Raw genomic sequence first — 19007 nt, forward strand, 5'->3', positions numbered from 1 at the left:
TGGGTTTAATAACTTTAAAGGCTAGCACCTTGACCAAAAAAAATATCAAAGAAAACACCCAAAATTAACTAAACACTGGTTCACAAAATAAGTACTTTATACAAATTAAAATACACAAGTTACTAACTTCTGTTCTTTATCTGTGCCTCCCTGGAACCAGGAGGGGCATTGATGTCCCCTGTGCCTTGAAAGTAGACATACTTTTTAACTGTAATTAAATTAGGTGCAAATTTCCACACATCTTCTCGATCATCTATAATGCAAACCATAGAGTCCCCACAAGGAAAAAGATTCCTGAAAAATATAAAAGGCAAAATATTACAAACATTTCCATTTAAAAAATGCCCAGTATTGAAAACAAAATCTGACTCCTTCAGCGTTACAAATGAGATTAAAATATTTTCCCAGGCAATGAAACCAGTCTTTCAAAAGAAAGTTTGACAATATCCTGATACCCTTTCCTTCAGCTACCATGGCAACCTGCAAGCACCTCTGCAAAGCTAACATTAGTATCCCTAAACAACCTTCTGCTTAGAACTGCAACCATGGCAGCAGAAGTGAAGGTGGCAGGTTGAAAGCAAAAACATTTAATAAAGTAGTATGCAAAACTAACTGATGTAAAAAGTTTTCGTTGCACAAAAATGTAGCTATAAATATCCCATCTTTCAAAATATACTTACATAAAATTTGCATCTTAGCTCTTTTGGCTTTTGTATCATCTATCACCATCCACACAAATTAAAAAAAATTTGCAGATCAAAAACAGGTCTAAATGTGGCCACGTATTCAATAAAAAAGGAACATTGTTTCAATCCATATTTATTACTTTTATAAACGTATACATTCACATACTTTACTACTATAGCTATACATATTGTCCTGTATCCCAAATTTATATTATATTCATCTATCTACCTTTTCTATTCCCTTATCCTTTCCACAGGCCCTCATTCTATTCCATTCATCCAACAACCTTAACAAAAAATAAATAAAAATAAAAACATTTTCCCCCCACCTCTCTCTGGGGCGGTGTATTCCCTTTCATACGTATTGCATCATATATGCTGAGGACCGAAATTCCTCCCAATGTTGACATTTTAAACCTTCCGATTCTGTGTGTTCTTTTCTCTACTAATCTGTTATTCCATTTATTGCATTTCGTTTTAATTCACAAACCCACTCCACTACTGTAGGACTTTTTTCACCATCTTCGGGCTATTACTGTTTTGGTAGCTGTTGTCATATGGTGAAGGCTATCCATTTTTATTGACCCTGGTATTATAGATAATAGCGAGACCTTTACGTCTGGTTGTATTTCAATACCTGATACTTTCTGATATATTTCAAATATCCTGTTCCAGAAATCCTTCACCTTATGACACCATACCAGATATGCATCGTCGTTTTCCTCTCCTTAACCACTTAAAGACCAGGCCTCTCTTTCACTCGGTGTTTACAAGTTAAAAACACTTTTTTGCTAGAAAATTACTTAGAACCCCCAACATTTTTCCCCTAACACCCTAGAGAATAAAATGGCGGTCATTGCAATACTTCGTCAAACCGTATTTGTGCATCGGTCTTAAAAAAATAAATTAATTATAAATTACTTATTTGAATAAACAGATAAAAATAAGACATCAGTAAAGTTAGCCCAATTCTTTTTTTATTTTGTGAAAGATAATGTTACGTTGAGTAAATTGATACCCAACATATCACACTTCAAAATTGCACCCGCTCGTGGGATGGCAAACTTTTACCCTTCAAAATCTCCATAGGCGACATTTAAAAAAAAGTTCTACAGGTTGCGTGTTTTAAGTTACAGAGGAGGTCTAGGGCTAGAATTATTGCTCTCGCTCTAATGATCTCGATGATTTGAAAAAAATGACAACAGAAAAATGGCCCTTTAACCACTTTCAGACCGGACCATTTTGCTGGTAAATGACCAGAGGTCTTTTTACACTTTGGCACTGCGCTGCTTTAACTGGTAATTGCGCGGTCATGCAATGATGTACCCAAACAAAATTTGCGTCCTTTTCTTCCCACAAATAGAGCTTTCTTTTGATGGTATTTGATTGCCTCTGCGATTTTTATTTTTTGCGATATAAACGTAAAAAGACCGCAAATTTTGAAAAAAAATGATATTTTCTACTTTTTGTTATTAGAAAAATCCAATAAACTCAATTTTAGTCATACATTTAGGCCAAAATGTATTCAGCCACATGTCTTTGGTAAAAAAAAAGTCAATAATTGTATATTTATTGGTTTGCGCAAAAGTTGTCACATCTACAAACTAAGGTACGTTTTCTGGAATTTACGCAGCTTTTAGTTTACGACTGCCTATCTCATTTCTTGAGGTGCTAAAATGGCAGGGCAGTACAAAACCCCCCCAAATGACCCCATTTTGGAAAGTAGACCCCCTAAGGAAATTGATAAGAGGCATGTTGAGCCCATTGAATATTTTATTTTTTTGCCTCAAGCGATTGAATAATGACAAAAAAAAAATTTTTTTTTTTTTTTTTACACAAAGTTGTCACTAAATGATATATTGCTCACACATGCTATGGGCGTATGTGAAATGACACCCCAAAATAAATTCTGCTGCTTCTCCTGAGTACGGGGATACCACATATGTGGGACTTTTTGGGAGCCTAGCCGCGTACAGGGCCCCGAAAACCAAGCACCGCCTTCAGGCTTTCTAAGGGCGTAAATTTTTGATTTCACGCCTCACTACCTATTACAGTTTTGAAGGCCATAAAATGCCAAGATGGCACAAAACCCCCACAAATGACCCCATTTTAGAAAGTAGACACCCCAAGCTATTTGCTGAGAGGCATGTTGAGTCCATGGAATATTTTATATTTTGCCACAAGTTGCGGGAAAATTACAAACTTTTTTTTTTTTTTTTTTTTTTTCACAAAGTTGTCACTAAATGATATATTGCTCATGCATGCCATGGGCATATGTGAAATGACACCCCAAAATAAATTCTGCTGCTTCTCCTGAGTACGGGGATACCACATATGTGGGACTTTTTGGGAGCCTAGCCGCGTACGGGGCCCCGAAAACCAAGCACCGCCTTCAGGCTTTCTAAGGGCGTAATTTTTTGAGTTCACTTCTCACTACCTATTACAGTTTTGAAGGCCATAAAATGCCAAGATGGCACAAAACCCCCACAAATGACCCCATTTTAGAAAGTAGACACCCCAAGCTATTTGCTGAGAGGCATGTTGAGTCCATGGAATATTTTATATTTTGCCACAAGTTGCGGGAAAATTACAAACTTATTTTTTTTTTCACAAAGTTGTCACTAAATGATATATTGCTCACGCATGCCATGGGCATATGTGAAATGACACCCCAAAATAAATTCTGCTGCTTCTCCTGAGTACGGGGATACCACATATGTGGGACTTTTTGGGAGCCTAGCCGCGTACGGGGCCCCAAAAACCAAGCACCGCCTTCAGGCTTTCTAAGGGCGTTACAGTTTTGAAGGCCATAAAATGCCAAGATGGCACAAACCCCCCCCCCCAAATGACCCCATTTTAGAAAGTAGACACCCCTAAATTTAGGGGTACACTAGTGAGACTAGGTAATAAATGGCGGGTGCCCTGAAACTATAAAAAAATAACTAACCAACCAGCGTCACCTGTAACAGTTATATGGTGATCACTGGTGAAAGGGTTAACTAGGGGGCAATCAGGGGGCTTTATGCGGTAGTATATGGGGGTCCCTGGCGCTATAAAAAGCTGCGGCGAACCTAAATACCTACCTGCCTAACTAGCGTCACCTGTGACACTAATACAGCGATCAGAAAAACGATCGCTTATTAGGCTGGGTTCACACTGGAGCGATGCGGGAACGCCACGAATGCGCGGCGGGTTCCCGCATCGCATGCCTCCCGGCGGCAGTTCACACTGCCCTATGCGAACTGCTGGGAGTGTCAGTGAAATGTTAATGACACCCCCAGATCAGTTCGCATATCGCAGTGCGATCTGCAAACTTGGATCGCATGGTGTGAACACCCATGCGATCCGATTCTGCTGCGGACCAAAAAAAGGGTCCCGTGCGAGTTTGCGGCGGGTGCGACACGAATTCAGCCATACTATCTGTATAGCTGAACTCGAATCGCACAGAGATCGGATGTGATTTGCACTGCAGTGCGGTGCGAATCACATCCGTTCTCATAAACCGCTGCAATGTGAACCCAGCCTTAGTGACACTGGCGACGGGGGGTGATCACGGGGTTAAACCTTTATTGGGGGGGTTAGGGGGGTACCTTAGAACTAAAGGGGGCTAACCCTAACTGCCCTAACAGTTATTAGTCACAAATGACACCTGCCGGGTGATCAGGGGGTTAAACCTTTATTAGGTAATAAATGGCGGGTGCCCTGAAACTATAAAAAAATAACTAACCAACCAGCGTCACCTGTAACAGTTATATGGTGATCACTGGTGAAAGGGTTAACTAGGGGGCAATCAGGGGGCTTTATGCGGTAGTATATGGGGGTCCCTAGCGCTATAAAAAGCTGCGGCGAACCTAAATACCTACCTGCCTAACTAGCGTCACCTGTGACACTAATACGGCGATCAGAAAAATGATCGCTTATTAGGCTGGGTTCACACTGGAGCGATGCGGAAACGCCGCGAATCCGCGGCGGGTTCCCGCATCGCATGCCTCCCGGCGGCAGTTCACACTGCCCTATGCGAACTGCTGGGAGTGTCAGTGAAATGTTACTGACACCCCCAGATCAGTTCGCATATCGCAGTGCGATCTGCAAACTCGGATCGCATGGTGTGAACACCCATGCGATCCGATTCTGCTGCGGGCCAAAAAAAGGGTCCCGTGCGAATTTGCGGCGGGTGCGGCGGGTGTGGCGGGTGCGGCGGGTGCGGCGAATGGCTGAACTCGAATCGCACAGAGATCGGATGTGATTTGCACTGCAGTGCGGTGCGAATCACATTCGTTCTCATAAACCGCTGCAATGTGAACCCAGCCTTAGTGACACTGGCGACGGGGGGTGATCACGGGGTTAAACCTTTATTGGGGGGGTTAGGGGGGTACATTAGAACTAAAGGGGGCTAACCCTAACTGCCCTAACAGTTATTACAGTCACAAATGACACCAATGCAAAAAAAAAAAAAAAAAAAAAAAAAAATGACATTGGTGTCACTGTGACTGGGGGGGCAGGGGTAATTGGGGGGGTGATCGGGGGGTAAAGGGGGGGTGTGAGTGTGCCTGGCATGTTCTACTGTGTGTGGGATGTGTTGGTGCAACTCACTGATCCGCTCTCCTCCGTGTCGGAACGAAAAATACCGACACGGAGGAGAGAATACATCACTTCCTCTCCTGTGTTTACATTACAGGAGAGGAAGTGATGTCACCGGGGATTTCCATTCGTCGGGAGCGATCGCGAGGGGGTGGCCATGAATGAATGGCCGTCCCCTCGTCCGGGATCGCTCCCGAACGAAAACCGACCGCCGCAGGCACCGGGCGGGGGCCCGATCGGGCCCCCGACCCGCGGGAGGCAAATCACGTACATGTACGTGCTTATGCCTGCCCGTGCCATTCTGCCGACGTACATCGGCGTGCGGCGGTCGGCAAGTGGTTAAGACGTATGAGCGGAAGTGAGGTTTTGACTTAGCTTCCGCCCTGCTATGGTATGGAGACGGATGGGTGCCATCTTGGCCTTACTCATCTCCATACACAGCCACAGCTCCGGTAAGTGGCGGGAAAGGGGAGGGGCCACTCTCCCACTGCCGATAACTTTGATTTTGCGGCGAATCCATCGCAGAGACTACCATTATCGCAAACAGAACCGCCGGGTCCAAAGATGGATACCTTAGTTGTGGCAGCAGTTGATGCCATTACCGAGATATCCATCTTCAAAGTGCCGACGTATATGTACAGGAGAGCAGGTCGGCAAGTGGTTAAGACATCTCCAACAAATCTCTGTATTATCTTTATTTTGTTTAGGGCCACTGGACTCAAATATCATCTCATCATCTTATATTTTCTTTCTTGATGTTTAACCGCTACCGATGCTTTATTACTAAAAATGCTTTATCCCATTCAAAAAAGGACCAATGGGGGTAATTTACTATAGCGCCGAAAAATTATCCTGCAGCGCCAAAAAAATAGCTCTCAAAAAAGGCTTCAACTCTCAGAAACTGAGCGCTAATGCAAATGGAACGCATCGCTATTGCCGGCAATAATGCCTGTCAGATCACATATGCTGGAATAGTGGAAGTCAATGGGGCTCAAACCTGCAAAATCCAAAGTTCTCAATGAAGGCTTATATATATGCAAGTTCTTTGGCATAAAAAGTGTTTGGAGACCTGGGTCCTGCCCCAGGGGACACGTATTAATGCAAAAAAAAAAAAGTTTTAAAAAACTGCCATTTTTCGGGAGCAGTGATTTTAATAATGCTAAAAGTGAAACAATAAATTCAATTCAATTTCGTACCGGGGGGGGGGGGGGGGGGGGGTGGGGGGGGGGGTGTCTATAGTATGCCTGTAAAGTGCCACATGTTTCCCATGTTTAGAAAAGTCTGACAGAAAAATTACATTTCTAAAAGGAAAAAAAGTAATTTAAAACTACTTGCGGCTTTAATGAATTGTCGAAACCCCGAACCACAATAAAAATGCGTGGAGGTCCCCCTCAAAATCCATACCAGATTTAAAGGGGAACCTTGTGCCAAAATTTAAAAAAAATAAAAATAAAATTGCGTGGGGTCCCCCCAAAAATCCATACCAGACCCTTATCCAAACACACAACCTGGCAGGCTGCAGGAAAGGGGGGGGGGGGGGGGAGACATGAGAGAGCGCTCCCTCCTGAATCGAACCAGGCCACATGCTCTCAACATTGGGAGGGTACTTTGGTGCAGCCCCCTCAAAGCACCTTGTCCCCATGTTGATGGGGAGAAGGGCCTCATCCCCACAACCACTGCCCGGTGGCTGTGGGGGTCTGCGGGCAGGGGACTTATCAGAATCTGGACACTCAGATCTCAACCCCCGCCCCAAAAAGTGGGAAAATGGTATATATATATATATATATATATATATATATATATATATATATATATATATATATATATATATATATATATATATATTTTTTTTTTATTAAAAAAAAAAATAAAAAAAAATCAAAACACACAACACACCGTTGGAGAAGTCCTTTATTAAAAAATAAAAAACACTGTCCCATGTAGTCCATTCACCTCCGCCGACGGACCGAAAAAAAAATAATAAAGAAGATCTGCCTCCATGGGAGGCACACGCCATATGAAGCGCAATTCTTTGTTCCCTCCAGGTATAGGACAATTTCTGCAGGTGCAAGTGCTGCCAGCTATGGAAGTACATTTCTGGAATGTAAAACAGCAGACGGTCCTGGAATGCGAAGTACTGACCAGGACCAGACCTGCTCTACCTCTCTTGCCACAATTGGATTTATGGTTCCTCTCTAAGGCCACTGCTGTACAGTTGTCTGACTTTATCTGGATCAGTTGACCTAAAGTCAGGTAGTCCAATTAAATGCTTGAAGTTCCAGAATATTGATCAGGAGATTCCTCTGAGTCCAAGAATCTTGCACCAATTACTCCAGCCCAACTTACTGACATCTGATGTAAAGATCTTCCAGAGCACCAGAAGAAAGGACTTTACACCAGAACAGGATTCTTGAGGCACTAAACTAAAACTAGGGACAAGCAGGTTGGTGGCAAACTGAACTGGTTTGAATAGAACCCCCTGAACTGAACCCCCATGGGCAACAGGACAATGATGCCCTGCTCCAGAAGATCCATCAGGGATATAAAGAGGAGATTCACTAATCTGTGCGATTGCAAAGGCAGGTTGGAAGCATTGAACCAGAAAAGGGACTGGGAGAAAAAATTCTATCTTGCAGTCCCTGAGAAACCCCTTCCGAATTCAAGGTGCAGGTTTTCTAAGTGTAAAGGCTAACAGACATTGCCTTTCAGATTTGTGAGTGGGGGGGCTCTCATATCGTCTTCCAGGACAGCCTTTGAGATGATAAGCAAGGAGCTCACCTTGTCAGGGCGGGATCACTGCCTGGAGGACCTTACGTCCAAAAGTCTGCTCTTTATCAGACCATAAATCCAGACGGTAATGCCTTGCGAACGTTGAGTAGCTGGACCACGTTGCTGCTTTGCAGATCTCCTCCGGAGAGGCTCCAGCCCTCTCTGCCCATGATGCAGAAACCGCCCTTGTAGAGTGTGCCTTAACTAAGGGTGCCTGCTTCCCCTCTAACTCATAGGCTTTAACTATCGCCATTCGTATCCACCTGGCGATAGACGCTTTGGACGCCTTGCAGCCCTTGCGGGCGCCCGAAAAATTAACAAAAAGTGAGTCTGACTTCCTGAAGACCCTAGTGGCTTCTAAAAAAATTAATAGACTTCTCCTGACGTCTAACAAACTTAAAGATCGCGCCTCGTCCTCGTCTGAGGTTGAGAAAAAAGTTGGCAAAATAATATCCTGTGTCCTATGAAAAGTGGACACCACTTTAGGAAGAAAACTAGGGTCAGTCTTAAGTACTACCCTGTCTTCTAAGATTAACAGAAACGGCTCTCTGACCGAGAGCGCCTGCAGATCACTGACCCTTCTAGCTGACGTGATCGCTATCAAAAACACAGTCTTTAGTACCATCCACTTAAGTGATGCTCCCTCTAAAGGTTCAAATGGATCTTGGGTCAAAGCCCTAAGAACCAAGGCCAAATCCCAAGTAGGACAGGACTTCATTCTCACAGGTCTGGATCTAGATAGAGCCTTGAAGAAGTTCCTGACAAATGGATTCTGCTGAAGGGAGGACTGAAGGAAAACACTTAAGGCCGCCACCTGTACCTTTAGAGTGCTGATAGATAGGCCCAGCTCTACCCCTGCTTGTAGAAAGTCCAGGACTGCCGGGACCCCGGGGCTTGCAATTCCCTGTTCTCGCAACCAGGAATTAAACCTCTTTCCTACCTTGGCGTAAATTGCCCTAGTAACTGGTTTACGGCATTTTAACAAGGTCTTAATCACTCTTTCTGAGAAACCCTGTGACCTTAAGATTTGTTCCTCAGATACCAGGCCGCAAGCTTGAGCCTCTCTATCTGAGGGCACAGGATCGGCCCCTGGGAAAGTAAGTCCTCCCTGACTGGCAGAAACAGCGGAGGATGGACGGCCAATTTCTTTATGTTGGCAAACCAGGGTCTCCTTGGCCAAAAAGGAGCTACTAAAATGAGGTCCGTAGTCTCCGAACGGAACTTCTGCAGGACCTCCGCCACCATCCTTACGGGAGGAAAGGCATAACACAGGCCGAACAGCCATGGATTGGCAAGGGCGTCTATCCCCCTGGCCCGATCCTGTGGGTGAACCGAAAAAAAATTGCGTCACCTTCCTGTTGCCTTCTGTTGCAAATAGGTCTATTTCTGGCCTTCCCCAGCATGACACAATCTCCTCGAACACTTCCTTGTTGAGGGACCACTCGTCCTGACCTATCTTCTGGCGACTGAGAAAGTCGGCCAGTAAATTCTGCGTTCCCTTTAGGTGAATGGCTGATATTGAGGACAGGTTCTTCTCTGCCCAGCAGAAGATTCTGTCCGCAATTACCTGGAGTGCAGGGCTTCTTGTTCCCCCTTGCTTGTTCAGGTAGGCTACTGCTGCCACATTGTCTGAGCGAACCTGCAGATCCCTGCCATGTAACTGGGACTGGAAGGTTTCTATAGCCTTCCAAACTGCCAGAAGTTCCTTCTGGTTTGAGGAACAACCTGTCTCTAGGTCCGACCAGGAACCCTGGGCTAAGGTTCCCTCTAGGTGGGCACCCCAACCTAGCGCACTGGCATCGGTCGTGACCACCACCGTAGCTTGTGGGGACCAGGGAAGACCCCTGTCTAGGTTGACCTGGGCCCGCCCCCACCAAAGAGACCTCCTGACTGCCGAGGATAGGGGCATAACCTGATCCAGGCTCTCCTGCCTGCCATCCCAATAACGGAGCATGAGTCTCTGTAAAGGACGCTGATGATGCCTTGCCCAGGCCACCGCTGGAAAGCATGATGTCATCAACCCCAGGACTCTCATAACCTCCCTGACCTGGGCTTCCCGACCAGATTGAAGCTGGGCTACCGCCTGCTCTAGCTTGCAGATCTTCTCCTCCGGAAGAAATACCCTCATTTCCACCGAAGAAATCCTGTATCCTAAATACAGGACCTCCTGTGAGGGGGTCAGCTGGGATTTTTCCTGGTTTATCAGCCACCCCAGTGAGCGCAGGAAAACCAAGGCCTCCTGTATGTCCCTCTGCAGTTGTTGGGCCGACTGGGCTATGAACAGTAGATCGTCCAGATATAGGATCACTGTTATAGCCTTGAGCCTTAATGGGGCCAGTGCCTCTGCCAGAACCTTTGTAAAGATTCTTGGTGAGGCTGAGAGCCCGAAGGGGAGAGCTCGAAACTGGAGGTGTAACACACCAGTGTTCAACCTCACCGCCAACCTGAGATTCCAGATGAATCGGGATATGCAAATATGCATCCCTGAGATCCACTGTGGCCATGTGACAGCCCTGAAACAGGAACTTGGTTACCGAGAAGATTGACTCCATCCGGAACCGCTTGTATTTTATAAATCTGTTCAGGGGGCGGAGATTCAGTATTAACCTGAACTTCCCCGAAGGTTTCTTTACCACGAATACGTGGGAGTAAACCCCCAAGCCTCGCTCCTCCTGAGGTACCTGCACCATTACTTCTTGGTCCACCAGATCCCCCAGAAGAAGAGCCAAAGCCTCTGCTTTCTCTTGGTCCCTTGGTAACCTTGTTACTTGAAAATTTGGGAGGGGAACTGAACCAAACTCCAACCTGTAGCCGTTCCTTATTACATCTCGAATGAACGGACTTTCGGTTGAAGCTTCCCACTGTGGGAGGAACTTCCCCAGTCTTCCTCCCACCGGGACGCAGGAGTCACTGGGTTTTAGGGGAGGGTTGAGGAGGATTGAATAAGATTCCTCCTCTGCCTCTTCCCTTGTGACCTGTCCAATGCTTTTTGGGGCGAACCTCCCTTTCCTGCAGGTTCTGCTGCCTGGGGCTTCGAAAAAGGCGATTCCCTTCAGGTCTCTTTTTCCTCTCTGGGAAAGCTTTCTTCCTATCCTGCGTGCTCTCTAACGCCTCTTGCAGGCCGGGCCCGAACAAATGATCCCCTGAAAAGGGTAATCCACATAACTTCAATTTAGAAGCTGTGTCTCCTGACCAGGTTTTAAGCCAAACGGCCCTTCTGGCAGCGTTCACTAGTGCTGCAGATCTAGCAGCCAGTTTGACTGATTCTGCAGAGGCATCAGCTAAAAAGCCCACAGCCTTGAACAGTAGCGGAAAGGACTTCAACAGCTGTTGCCTAGAAGTACCCGCAGAAATATGCGATTGTAACTGTGTAAGCCAACACTCCAAGTTTCTGGCCACACAGGTAGCTGCTAGGGCCGGTTTAAGCCCGATGGAAGAGGCATCTCAGGCTCTCTTAAGCAGCACATCTCCCCTCTTATCCATAGGGTCCCTGAGTGAACCCATATCATCAAACGCCAAATCTGTCTTCTTAGAGACTTTAGCCAAGGGAGCATCTAATTTGGGAACCTTGTTCCATGGATGCACCGCATCCGACTCAAAAGGGAACCTCCTTCTAAGGCTACCTGAAAAAAATTGCCTTTTTTCCGGTTGTTCCCACTCCAGCAGAATCGCCTCTACTAGCGACTTATGGACGGGGAATACCCTGTCTTTCATTACACTAGACCCTTGATACATCATGTCGTGTTTTGAAAGCTGGACCTGTTCTTCCCTGATCTCCAAAGTGTCATATATAGCCTTGAGGAGGTCACCCACATCATCCAAAGACAGCTTGTATCTGGCTGACCCAATGGCCTCTTCCTCCCCCTCAGATTCAGAAGTAGACTCTGTCCTAGAGGAGGCTAATGACCTGGGTAACCTCTCCCTATCCACCTCCTCCTCCTGACTTGGTTCGGATAAGGAAGGCATACTCATGGCCCTGGGTAAAGGGACAGAGGGACCCTGCATCCTATCCATCATGTTTTTGAAAGATTGGAAGGTGGATGCAATCTCATCCTTTACGGATGTTAAAACATTGTGACAAGCTGCCACCGAGTCCTCTTTCACCAGGCTACTGACACAATCCGGGCAAAGCGGCTTCTCCCAACCGGTGCCTAACTTAGCCCCACACACGGCACATTTCCTTCTGGGCAAAGGTATCTGGGCTCTGTCCTGTTTAACCTAAAAACAAAGAAAAACAGGGTCCCATTAAAATACCACCCCTGACCACACCACTGTGCTTCTAGGGTCTGTCTAGGAAGTGCCCCCCTTCACCAGCAGGTTCTCCACCCCGGGAAGGTACTATGGGTCAGAGTGACCCCCCACCCCCCAGTGTAAGTCCTGGTCTGCCCTCACCAAGCTTACCTGAGAGGTACTGGAGCCTGTTGAACCGGAGTCCACCTGCACAACTGCACTCTCCATGGTTCCTGTGTCTCACTCAGTCTCTCTGAGCCTTCACACCGCTCCAGGCAACCCTGTAGTCACACCGCCGCGCCCAAAGGACTGGAACAGGTCCTGCGGCGCCCCCTGATGACGCGAATCCGGCGGAAGTGCGTCTCTCCCACTTCCGTACGCCAGAACGCAAAGTCTCCGCCCCGACGCCGTGCGTTCCTTACGAACGCACCGCTCACAGTACCCGGACGCCGGTCGGTGGAACGAACGTCTCCCGCCGCCATCCGACCGACAGGTACTAGCGGTTAGCGCTCCGAGGGGGAGATTGCCGCGCATCGGGGTCCCGTTCTCTCCGAACGTTTTAAATGGCAGCGGGGACTGAAAGCTACCCTCTCCTCCCTTCGTACGGACCGAGGGGTGCCAAGGGTCAGGTCCATCAAGGTGCTCTCCCCAGGCAAAACCCCTGAGAAGGAGCTCCCCTTACCAGTTCCAAACGTGCTCCTTCCCGTCCGGCAGGAAACACAAAAACTGAGGAGGGCCTGGAGGACCACACCTTTTATTTAATTGGCTTGACGTGTTTCCTGTCCCGGAGGGAGGAGCCCTATATCTCAAAGGCTGTCCTGGAAGACGATATGAGAAAATAGGATTTTTCATAGCCTACTCACAAATAACTCTTCACAGACATAGTCACGCTAAAGTATTGCCATGGCTTTGGACCCAGAAAGTGCTCAGAAACGACCTTTTCTCAGTACATACAGGTCTGGAAAGCACCACAATGCAGAGCAGAAGTCGACCGATATTTGGCCTTTAAAGCGGAGGTCCACCCTAAAGTGGACCTTCCGCTCATCGGAACCCTCCCCCCCTCCGGTGCCACAATCGGCACCTTTCAGGGGGGAGGGGGGTGCAGTTACCTGGATAATCCAGGTAACTGCACCCACTTCCGGGACAGCTCTCTGCGGAAAGGGGCGTAACTTACGCCCCTTTCCGCAAGTGCCCGCCCCTTCCCGCAAGTGCCCCGCTGCCTGCTGGGAAACACACAGCTCCCAGAGGCAGCGGGGAGCGTCCTTATTGCGCAGCGCAATTCGCGCATGCGCAGTAGGGAACCGGAAAATGAAGCCGAAAGGCTCCATTTTCTGATTCCCATACCCAAGATGGCGGCGGCAGGACCCGACAGACGACCTAGCGATCGGCTTCGGGTGCCAACATCGCGGGCGCGCTGGACAGGTAAGTGTCACTATTTTAAAAGTCAGCAGCTGCAGTATTTGTAGCTGCTGGCTTTTAAAAAAAACTCCCGCTTTAAGAAATCAACATCGGCTGATTATTATGCAAATTCTGCAGATTTAATCGCACCGTGCCCCGTCAGCCCACAAGTGTTCTTCCTCCCTTCCCACACTCCATTGGCAGAGGAGCGCTTGACAGAGCTGCCGAGTGTGTGAAACTGACATATGTAACTGAATGCAGAGAGAGAACTGCTGCCAGAATTCAGTGTTGATGTCGTAGGTGGGCGGGACCCAGCAGCTATCAAACACAAGGCAATGGGATAGGATCTTGGCAGGCCGCTATGTGTATGTGGCCACACCCCCTTTAAGTAGCCCAATCATTGGCTGGTGTTTGATTGTTAGTTTCCCACAGTTACACTATATCGGCTCAGTGTGAAACCTGCCAGTGCCATCTGTCAGTGCTAACCAGTGCCACCTGCCAAAAAATAAATAAAAAAATCTGCCTAAAAATTGGCATTGTATATCACCCATCGGCCACCCCTATTTCTAAATATCCGCAACGGCCAGAGAAAAACCCTTATCGGTTGACCTCTAATGCAGAGCCAAGTGAATGCAAAGCCCAGTGCCCAATGGTACCATTCCAGGCTAGCTTTGCAACACCCAGTTGATCCGAGTCTAGGTACAGCATTCCAAAGTCAAGCTGAAGAAAAGTGTCTGGATAGCTGCATATAAAGACCAGCTCAGCAGCTACATAGAAGGAATATTGATTGAAGAAAAAAAAAGGCTGATTGGAAATAGGTAGAACTTCTCAGTAGAGAAGAAAATACATTGATCTCTTAGGATACTAGCAGTTATGCTGGTAGTAGTTGGGGTTATCCTGGACTGGCCCACTGGAGATTTGCTGTTATCTATCATGTGCAGCGTTTTAGTGGGATTGCGCATTTCATTCACTGTATAGCATTTAATAGTTTTGTTTTTACATTATATTATTGTAATCCATGGTTTTTGTATATATATTGTGATTTTATATTTGTTTGTTATTGTGGCTATACATTTTTGTTATGGTTTTCTTTGTTTTGCAACTTAAAAATTTTCCTGTTAAGGCTGATAAAGTATTTTGTATTCTGAGACCAACCACCCCACACTAACCAAATGCACACGTGACACCCACTAAATACACTTTTTTCTGTTCAAATGCATTAGTATAAGGCAATGCTTCAGAAAGGACAGGTCTTAAAAGCGGAGTTACTTTAGGGATTTGAGGAGCCGGACATGGAGTAGACCAAATGCAACACCTGATGGGGGGGGGGGGGGGGGGGGGTCTGGTGTGATCGGATAAGCGGAAGTTCCATTTTTGGGTGGAACTACACTTTAATAGGTACTAAAGAGTAAACAGTGTGCTGCCAACAACAAATATATTCTTACAAATATGTGAAAAGGAAATTGTTGGTTAGAGTGCTTGGAAAAAAAAAAAATATATGAAATCCAAGTTTTAAAAGAGCCAATAAGATGCAAACACAAACCTAAGATTTCCCGTTTTTGAAAATGGATCAATACATTCATCTCGAGATAATATTCGATGAGAGAATAGTTTCTTTTCAGAATCTAAAAACCCTACAAAGCAAAAACAAGAAAAAAAAGAAGTTAGTCTACTGACAGCTAAAGAATCATAATGGCTTATTCGTTGCCATGTGGATACATATACTGTATGTTAAGGTTTCTACTTTCATAATATATTATATATATATATATATATATATATATATATATATATATATATATATATATATATATATATATATATATATATATATATATATATATATACATACATATACACATATACACACACACACTTGATCTGGTGCACAGCTGCCGCCCTGTAGAAGTAAAACTGCAGGGGGTGTGTCAGCAAGTGGTCAATAAGAAAGCTCAGACTTCCAGTTCTGGTGTTCAAGGAATGTATGAACTCGCCAATCTCTCTCAACATAGGCAGTGGTTGGTGTTCACGGAGTCTGAAGCTACTCACAGCAGTTCCAGACTACAATTTACACCCAGGTAAAATGTGCTCTAATTTTAGGCCTCTATGACACTGGCTATATGATCCACGTGACCAAATCCTGGTCTTCTCAGGCGCAAGACACAGGTGCAGCTTCCAGCCCTGATGTCAGCAGCCTGTGAAAGTCTATGACAGACTGAAATATACAGTGGCTGGACACTGTACTGAGCAAAACCCTTTTATTTTTAGGTCTAAAGCATTCAGACACTCCCCAAAACACAGGAATTGTGCATTCGAGGCATATGTCCCTAAACATATATGGCCCCAAGTGTGAGTACTGCTAGGTACAGTATCCAGCCCCCTGGTATTTCAGCCAGGTATATATTTGGACAGGCTTCTGTCAGCAATGCTGGATGATGCATCCGTCTCTTCAAGGCACCCAAACAAAATGTTCATATGTAAATAAACGCATGCACCACAAAACACATGTAAATACAACTCAGTAAAAAAATTTATATGAAATTAAAGAAATAAGAAATCAGATCAGATCCATAGCTCCACTCAAGACTGGCCTTTCTTGTACATGGACAAGCTGGGTTCTGGCCATTGTCAGCCTCCACTGAAAATATGAAAGAATGTCAGTTGCACGCCACTTAGCTCTTTTTGCAGTATTTTTTAATAGTCAATGAACGGACTTCCCCTTTCCTCGTAAGCAAGCCAGGAGGGGTGAAACAAGTCAAAAAAAACTTTTTTGGGTGGAGAAAATACTGTATGCAGTCAGTTCGTTGATTATGAAAAAACACTGCAAGAGGAGCTAAGTGGAGTGCGGTTGATAGTCTATCATAAGAAACAAAGCTAACCCATTATGAATGCATTTAAATATGTATGCAGAACTGCACTCTGAACATTGGTTACACTGTTAATGTTTTGATTCTTTCACAAAGTACAAAAAGTACAGCGAGAAAAAACAACAAACATTTCTACAGTTCTTTCTACATGATCATAGTGCAAGTAGGATTTCATCAGCAAGCAAGACACCCAACATTGCAGGTTTCAAATAGCCTAGTTCAGTGGATACCATGCGAGCCAAAGATTTAAAAAAAAAATCAAATAAAAATAAATAAATAAAATAAAGCATGACGGCCAGCCATTGGAGATAAAAGGAGCCTCTGGATTGTAGACTTTTAACCACTTTCAGACCGGACCATTTTGCTGGTAAATGACCAGAGGTCTTTTTACACTTTGGCACTGCGCTGCTTTAACTGGTAATTGCGCGGTCATGCAATGTTGTACCCAAACAAAATTTGCGTCCTTTTCTTCCCACAAATAGAGCTTTCTTTTGATGGTATTTGATTGCCTCTGCGATTTTTATTTTTTGCGATATAAACGTAAAAAGACCGCAAATTTTGAAAAAAAATGATATTTTCTACTTTTTGTTATTAGAAAAATCCAATAAACTCAATTTTAGTCATACATTTAGGACAAAATGTATTCAGCCACATGTCTTTGGTAAAAAAAAAGTCAATAATTGTATATTTATTGGTTTGCGCAAAAGTTGTCACATCTACAAACTAAGGTACGTTTTCTGGAATTTACGCAGCTTTTAGTTTACGACTGCCTATCTCATTTCTTGAGGTGCTAAAATGACAGGGCAGTACAAAACCCCCCCAAATGACCCCATTTTGGAAAGTAGACCCCCTAAGGAAATTGATAAGAGGCATGTTGAGCCCATTGAATATTTTATTTTTTTGCCTCAAGCGATTGAATAATGACAAAAAAAAAATTTTTTTTTTTTTTTACACAAAGTTGTCACTAAATGATATATTGCTCACACATGCTATGGGCGTATGTGAAATGACACCCCAAAATAAATTCTGCTGCTTCTCCTGAGTACGGGGATACCACATATGTGGGACTTTTTGGGAGCCTAGCCGCGTACAGGGCCCCGAAAACCAAGCACCGCCTTCAGGCTTTCTAAGGGCGTAAATTTTTGATTTCACGCCTCACTACCTATTACAGTTTTGAAGGCCATAAAATGCCAAGATGGCACAAAACCCCCACAAATGACCCCATTTTAGAAAGTAGACACCCCAAGCTATTTGCTGAGAGGCATGTTGAGTCCATGGAATATTTTATATTTTGCCACAAGTTGCGGGAAAATTACAAACTTTTTTTTTTTTTTTTTTTTTTCACAAAGTTGTCACTAAATGATATATTGCTCATGCATGCCATGGGCATATGTGAAATGACACCCCAAAATAAATTCTGCTGCTTCTCCTGAGTACGGGGATACCACATATGTGGGACTTTTTGGGAGCCTAGCCGCGTACGGGGCCCCGAAAACCAAGCACCGCCTTCAGGCTTTCTAAGGGCGTAATTTTTTGAGTTCACTTCTCACTACCTATTACAGTTTTGAAGGCCATAAAATGCCAAGATGGCACAAAACCCCCACAAATGACCCCATTTTAGAAAGTAGACACCCCAAGCTATTTGCTGAGAGGCATGTTGAGTCCATGGAATATTTTATATTTTGCCACAAGTTGCGGGAAAATTACAAACTTTTTTTTTTTTCACAAAGTTGTCACTAAATGATATATTGCTCACGCATGCCATGGGCATATGTGAAATGACACCCCAAAATAAATTCTGCTGCTTCTCCTGAGTACGGGGATACCACATATGTGGGACTTTTTGGGAGCCTAGCCGCGTACGGGGCCCCAAAAACCAAGCACCGCCTTCAGGCTTTCTAAGGGCGTTACAGTTTTGAAGGCCATAAAATGCCAAGATGGCACAAACCCCCCCCCCAAATGACCCCATTTTAGAAAGTAGACACCCCTAAATTTAGGGGTACACTAGTGAGACTAGGTAATAAATGGCGGGTGCCCTGAAACTATAAAAAAATAACTAACCAACCAGCGTCACCTGTAACAGTTATATGGTGATCACTGGTGAAAGGGTTAACTAGGGGGCAATCAGGGGGCTTTATGCGGTAGTATATGGGGGTCCCTGGCGCTATAAAAAGCTGCGGCGAACCTAAATACCTACCTGCCTAACTAGCGTCACCTGTGACACTAATACAGCGATCAGAAAAACGATCGCTTATTAGGCTGGGTTCACACTGGAGCGATGCGGGAACGCCACGAATGCGCGGCGGGTTCCCACATCGCATGCCTCCCGGCGGCAGTTCACACTGCCCTATGCGAACTGCTGGGAGTGTCAGTGAAATGTTAATGACACCCCCAGATCAGTTCGCATATCGCAGTGCGATCTGCAAACTTGGATCGCATGGTGTGAACACCCATGCGATCCGATTCTGCTGCGGAC

General features: G+C 45.3%; 1 protein-coding gene across 3 annotated transcripts in view; it reads right to left on the reverse strand.

Moving 5' to 3' along the window:
* Nucleotides 1-19007, reverse strand: part of CTDP1 (CTD phosphatase subunit 1) — a 195986-nt gene that overhangs the window by 110774 nt on the left and 66205 nt on the right. For all 3 annotated transcript variants that reach the window (XM_077492323.1, XM_077492322.1, XM_077492324.1), the window contains 2 exons: nucleotides 15208-15298; nucleotides 128-294 (listed from right to left, as the gene is read on the reverse strand). In XM_077492323.1, the coding sequence (XP_077348449.1) occupies nucleotides 128-294; nucleotides 15208-15298 (258 nt within the window). The remainder of the gene's footprint in view (nucleotides 1-127; nucleotides 295-15207; nucleotides 15299-19007) is intronic.

The sequence above is a fragment of the Lithobates pipiens genome, unplaced genomic scaffold, assembly GCF_037356315.1.
Source record: "Lithobates pipiens isolate NorthernLeopardFrog02 unplaced genomic scaffold, aLitPip1_a1.2 Scaffold_19, whole genome shotgun sequence".
Taxonomy (NCBI): Eukaryota; Metazoa; Chordata; class Amphibia; order Anura; family Ranidae; genus Lithobates; species Lithobates pipiens.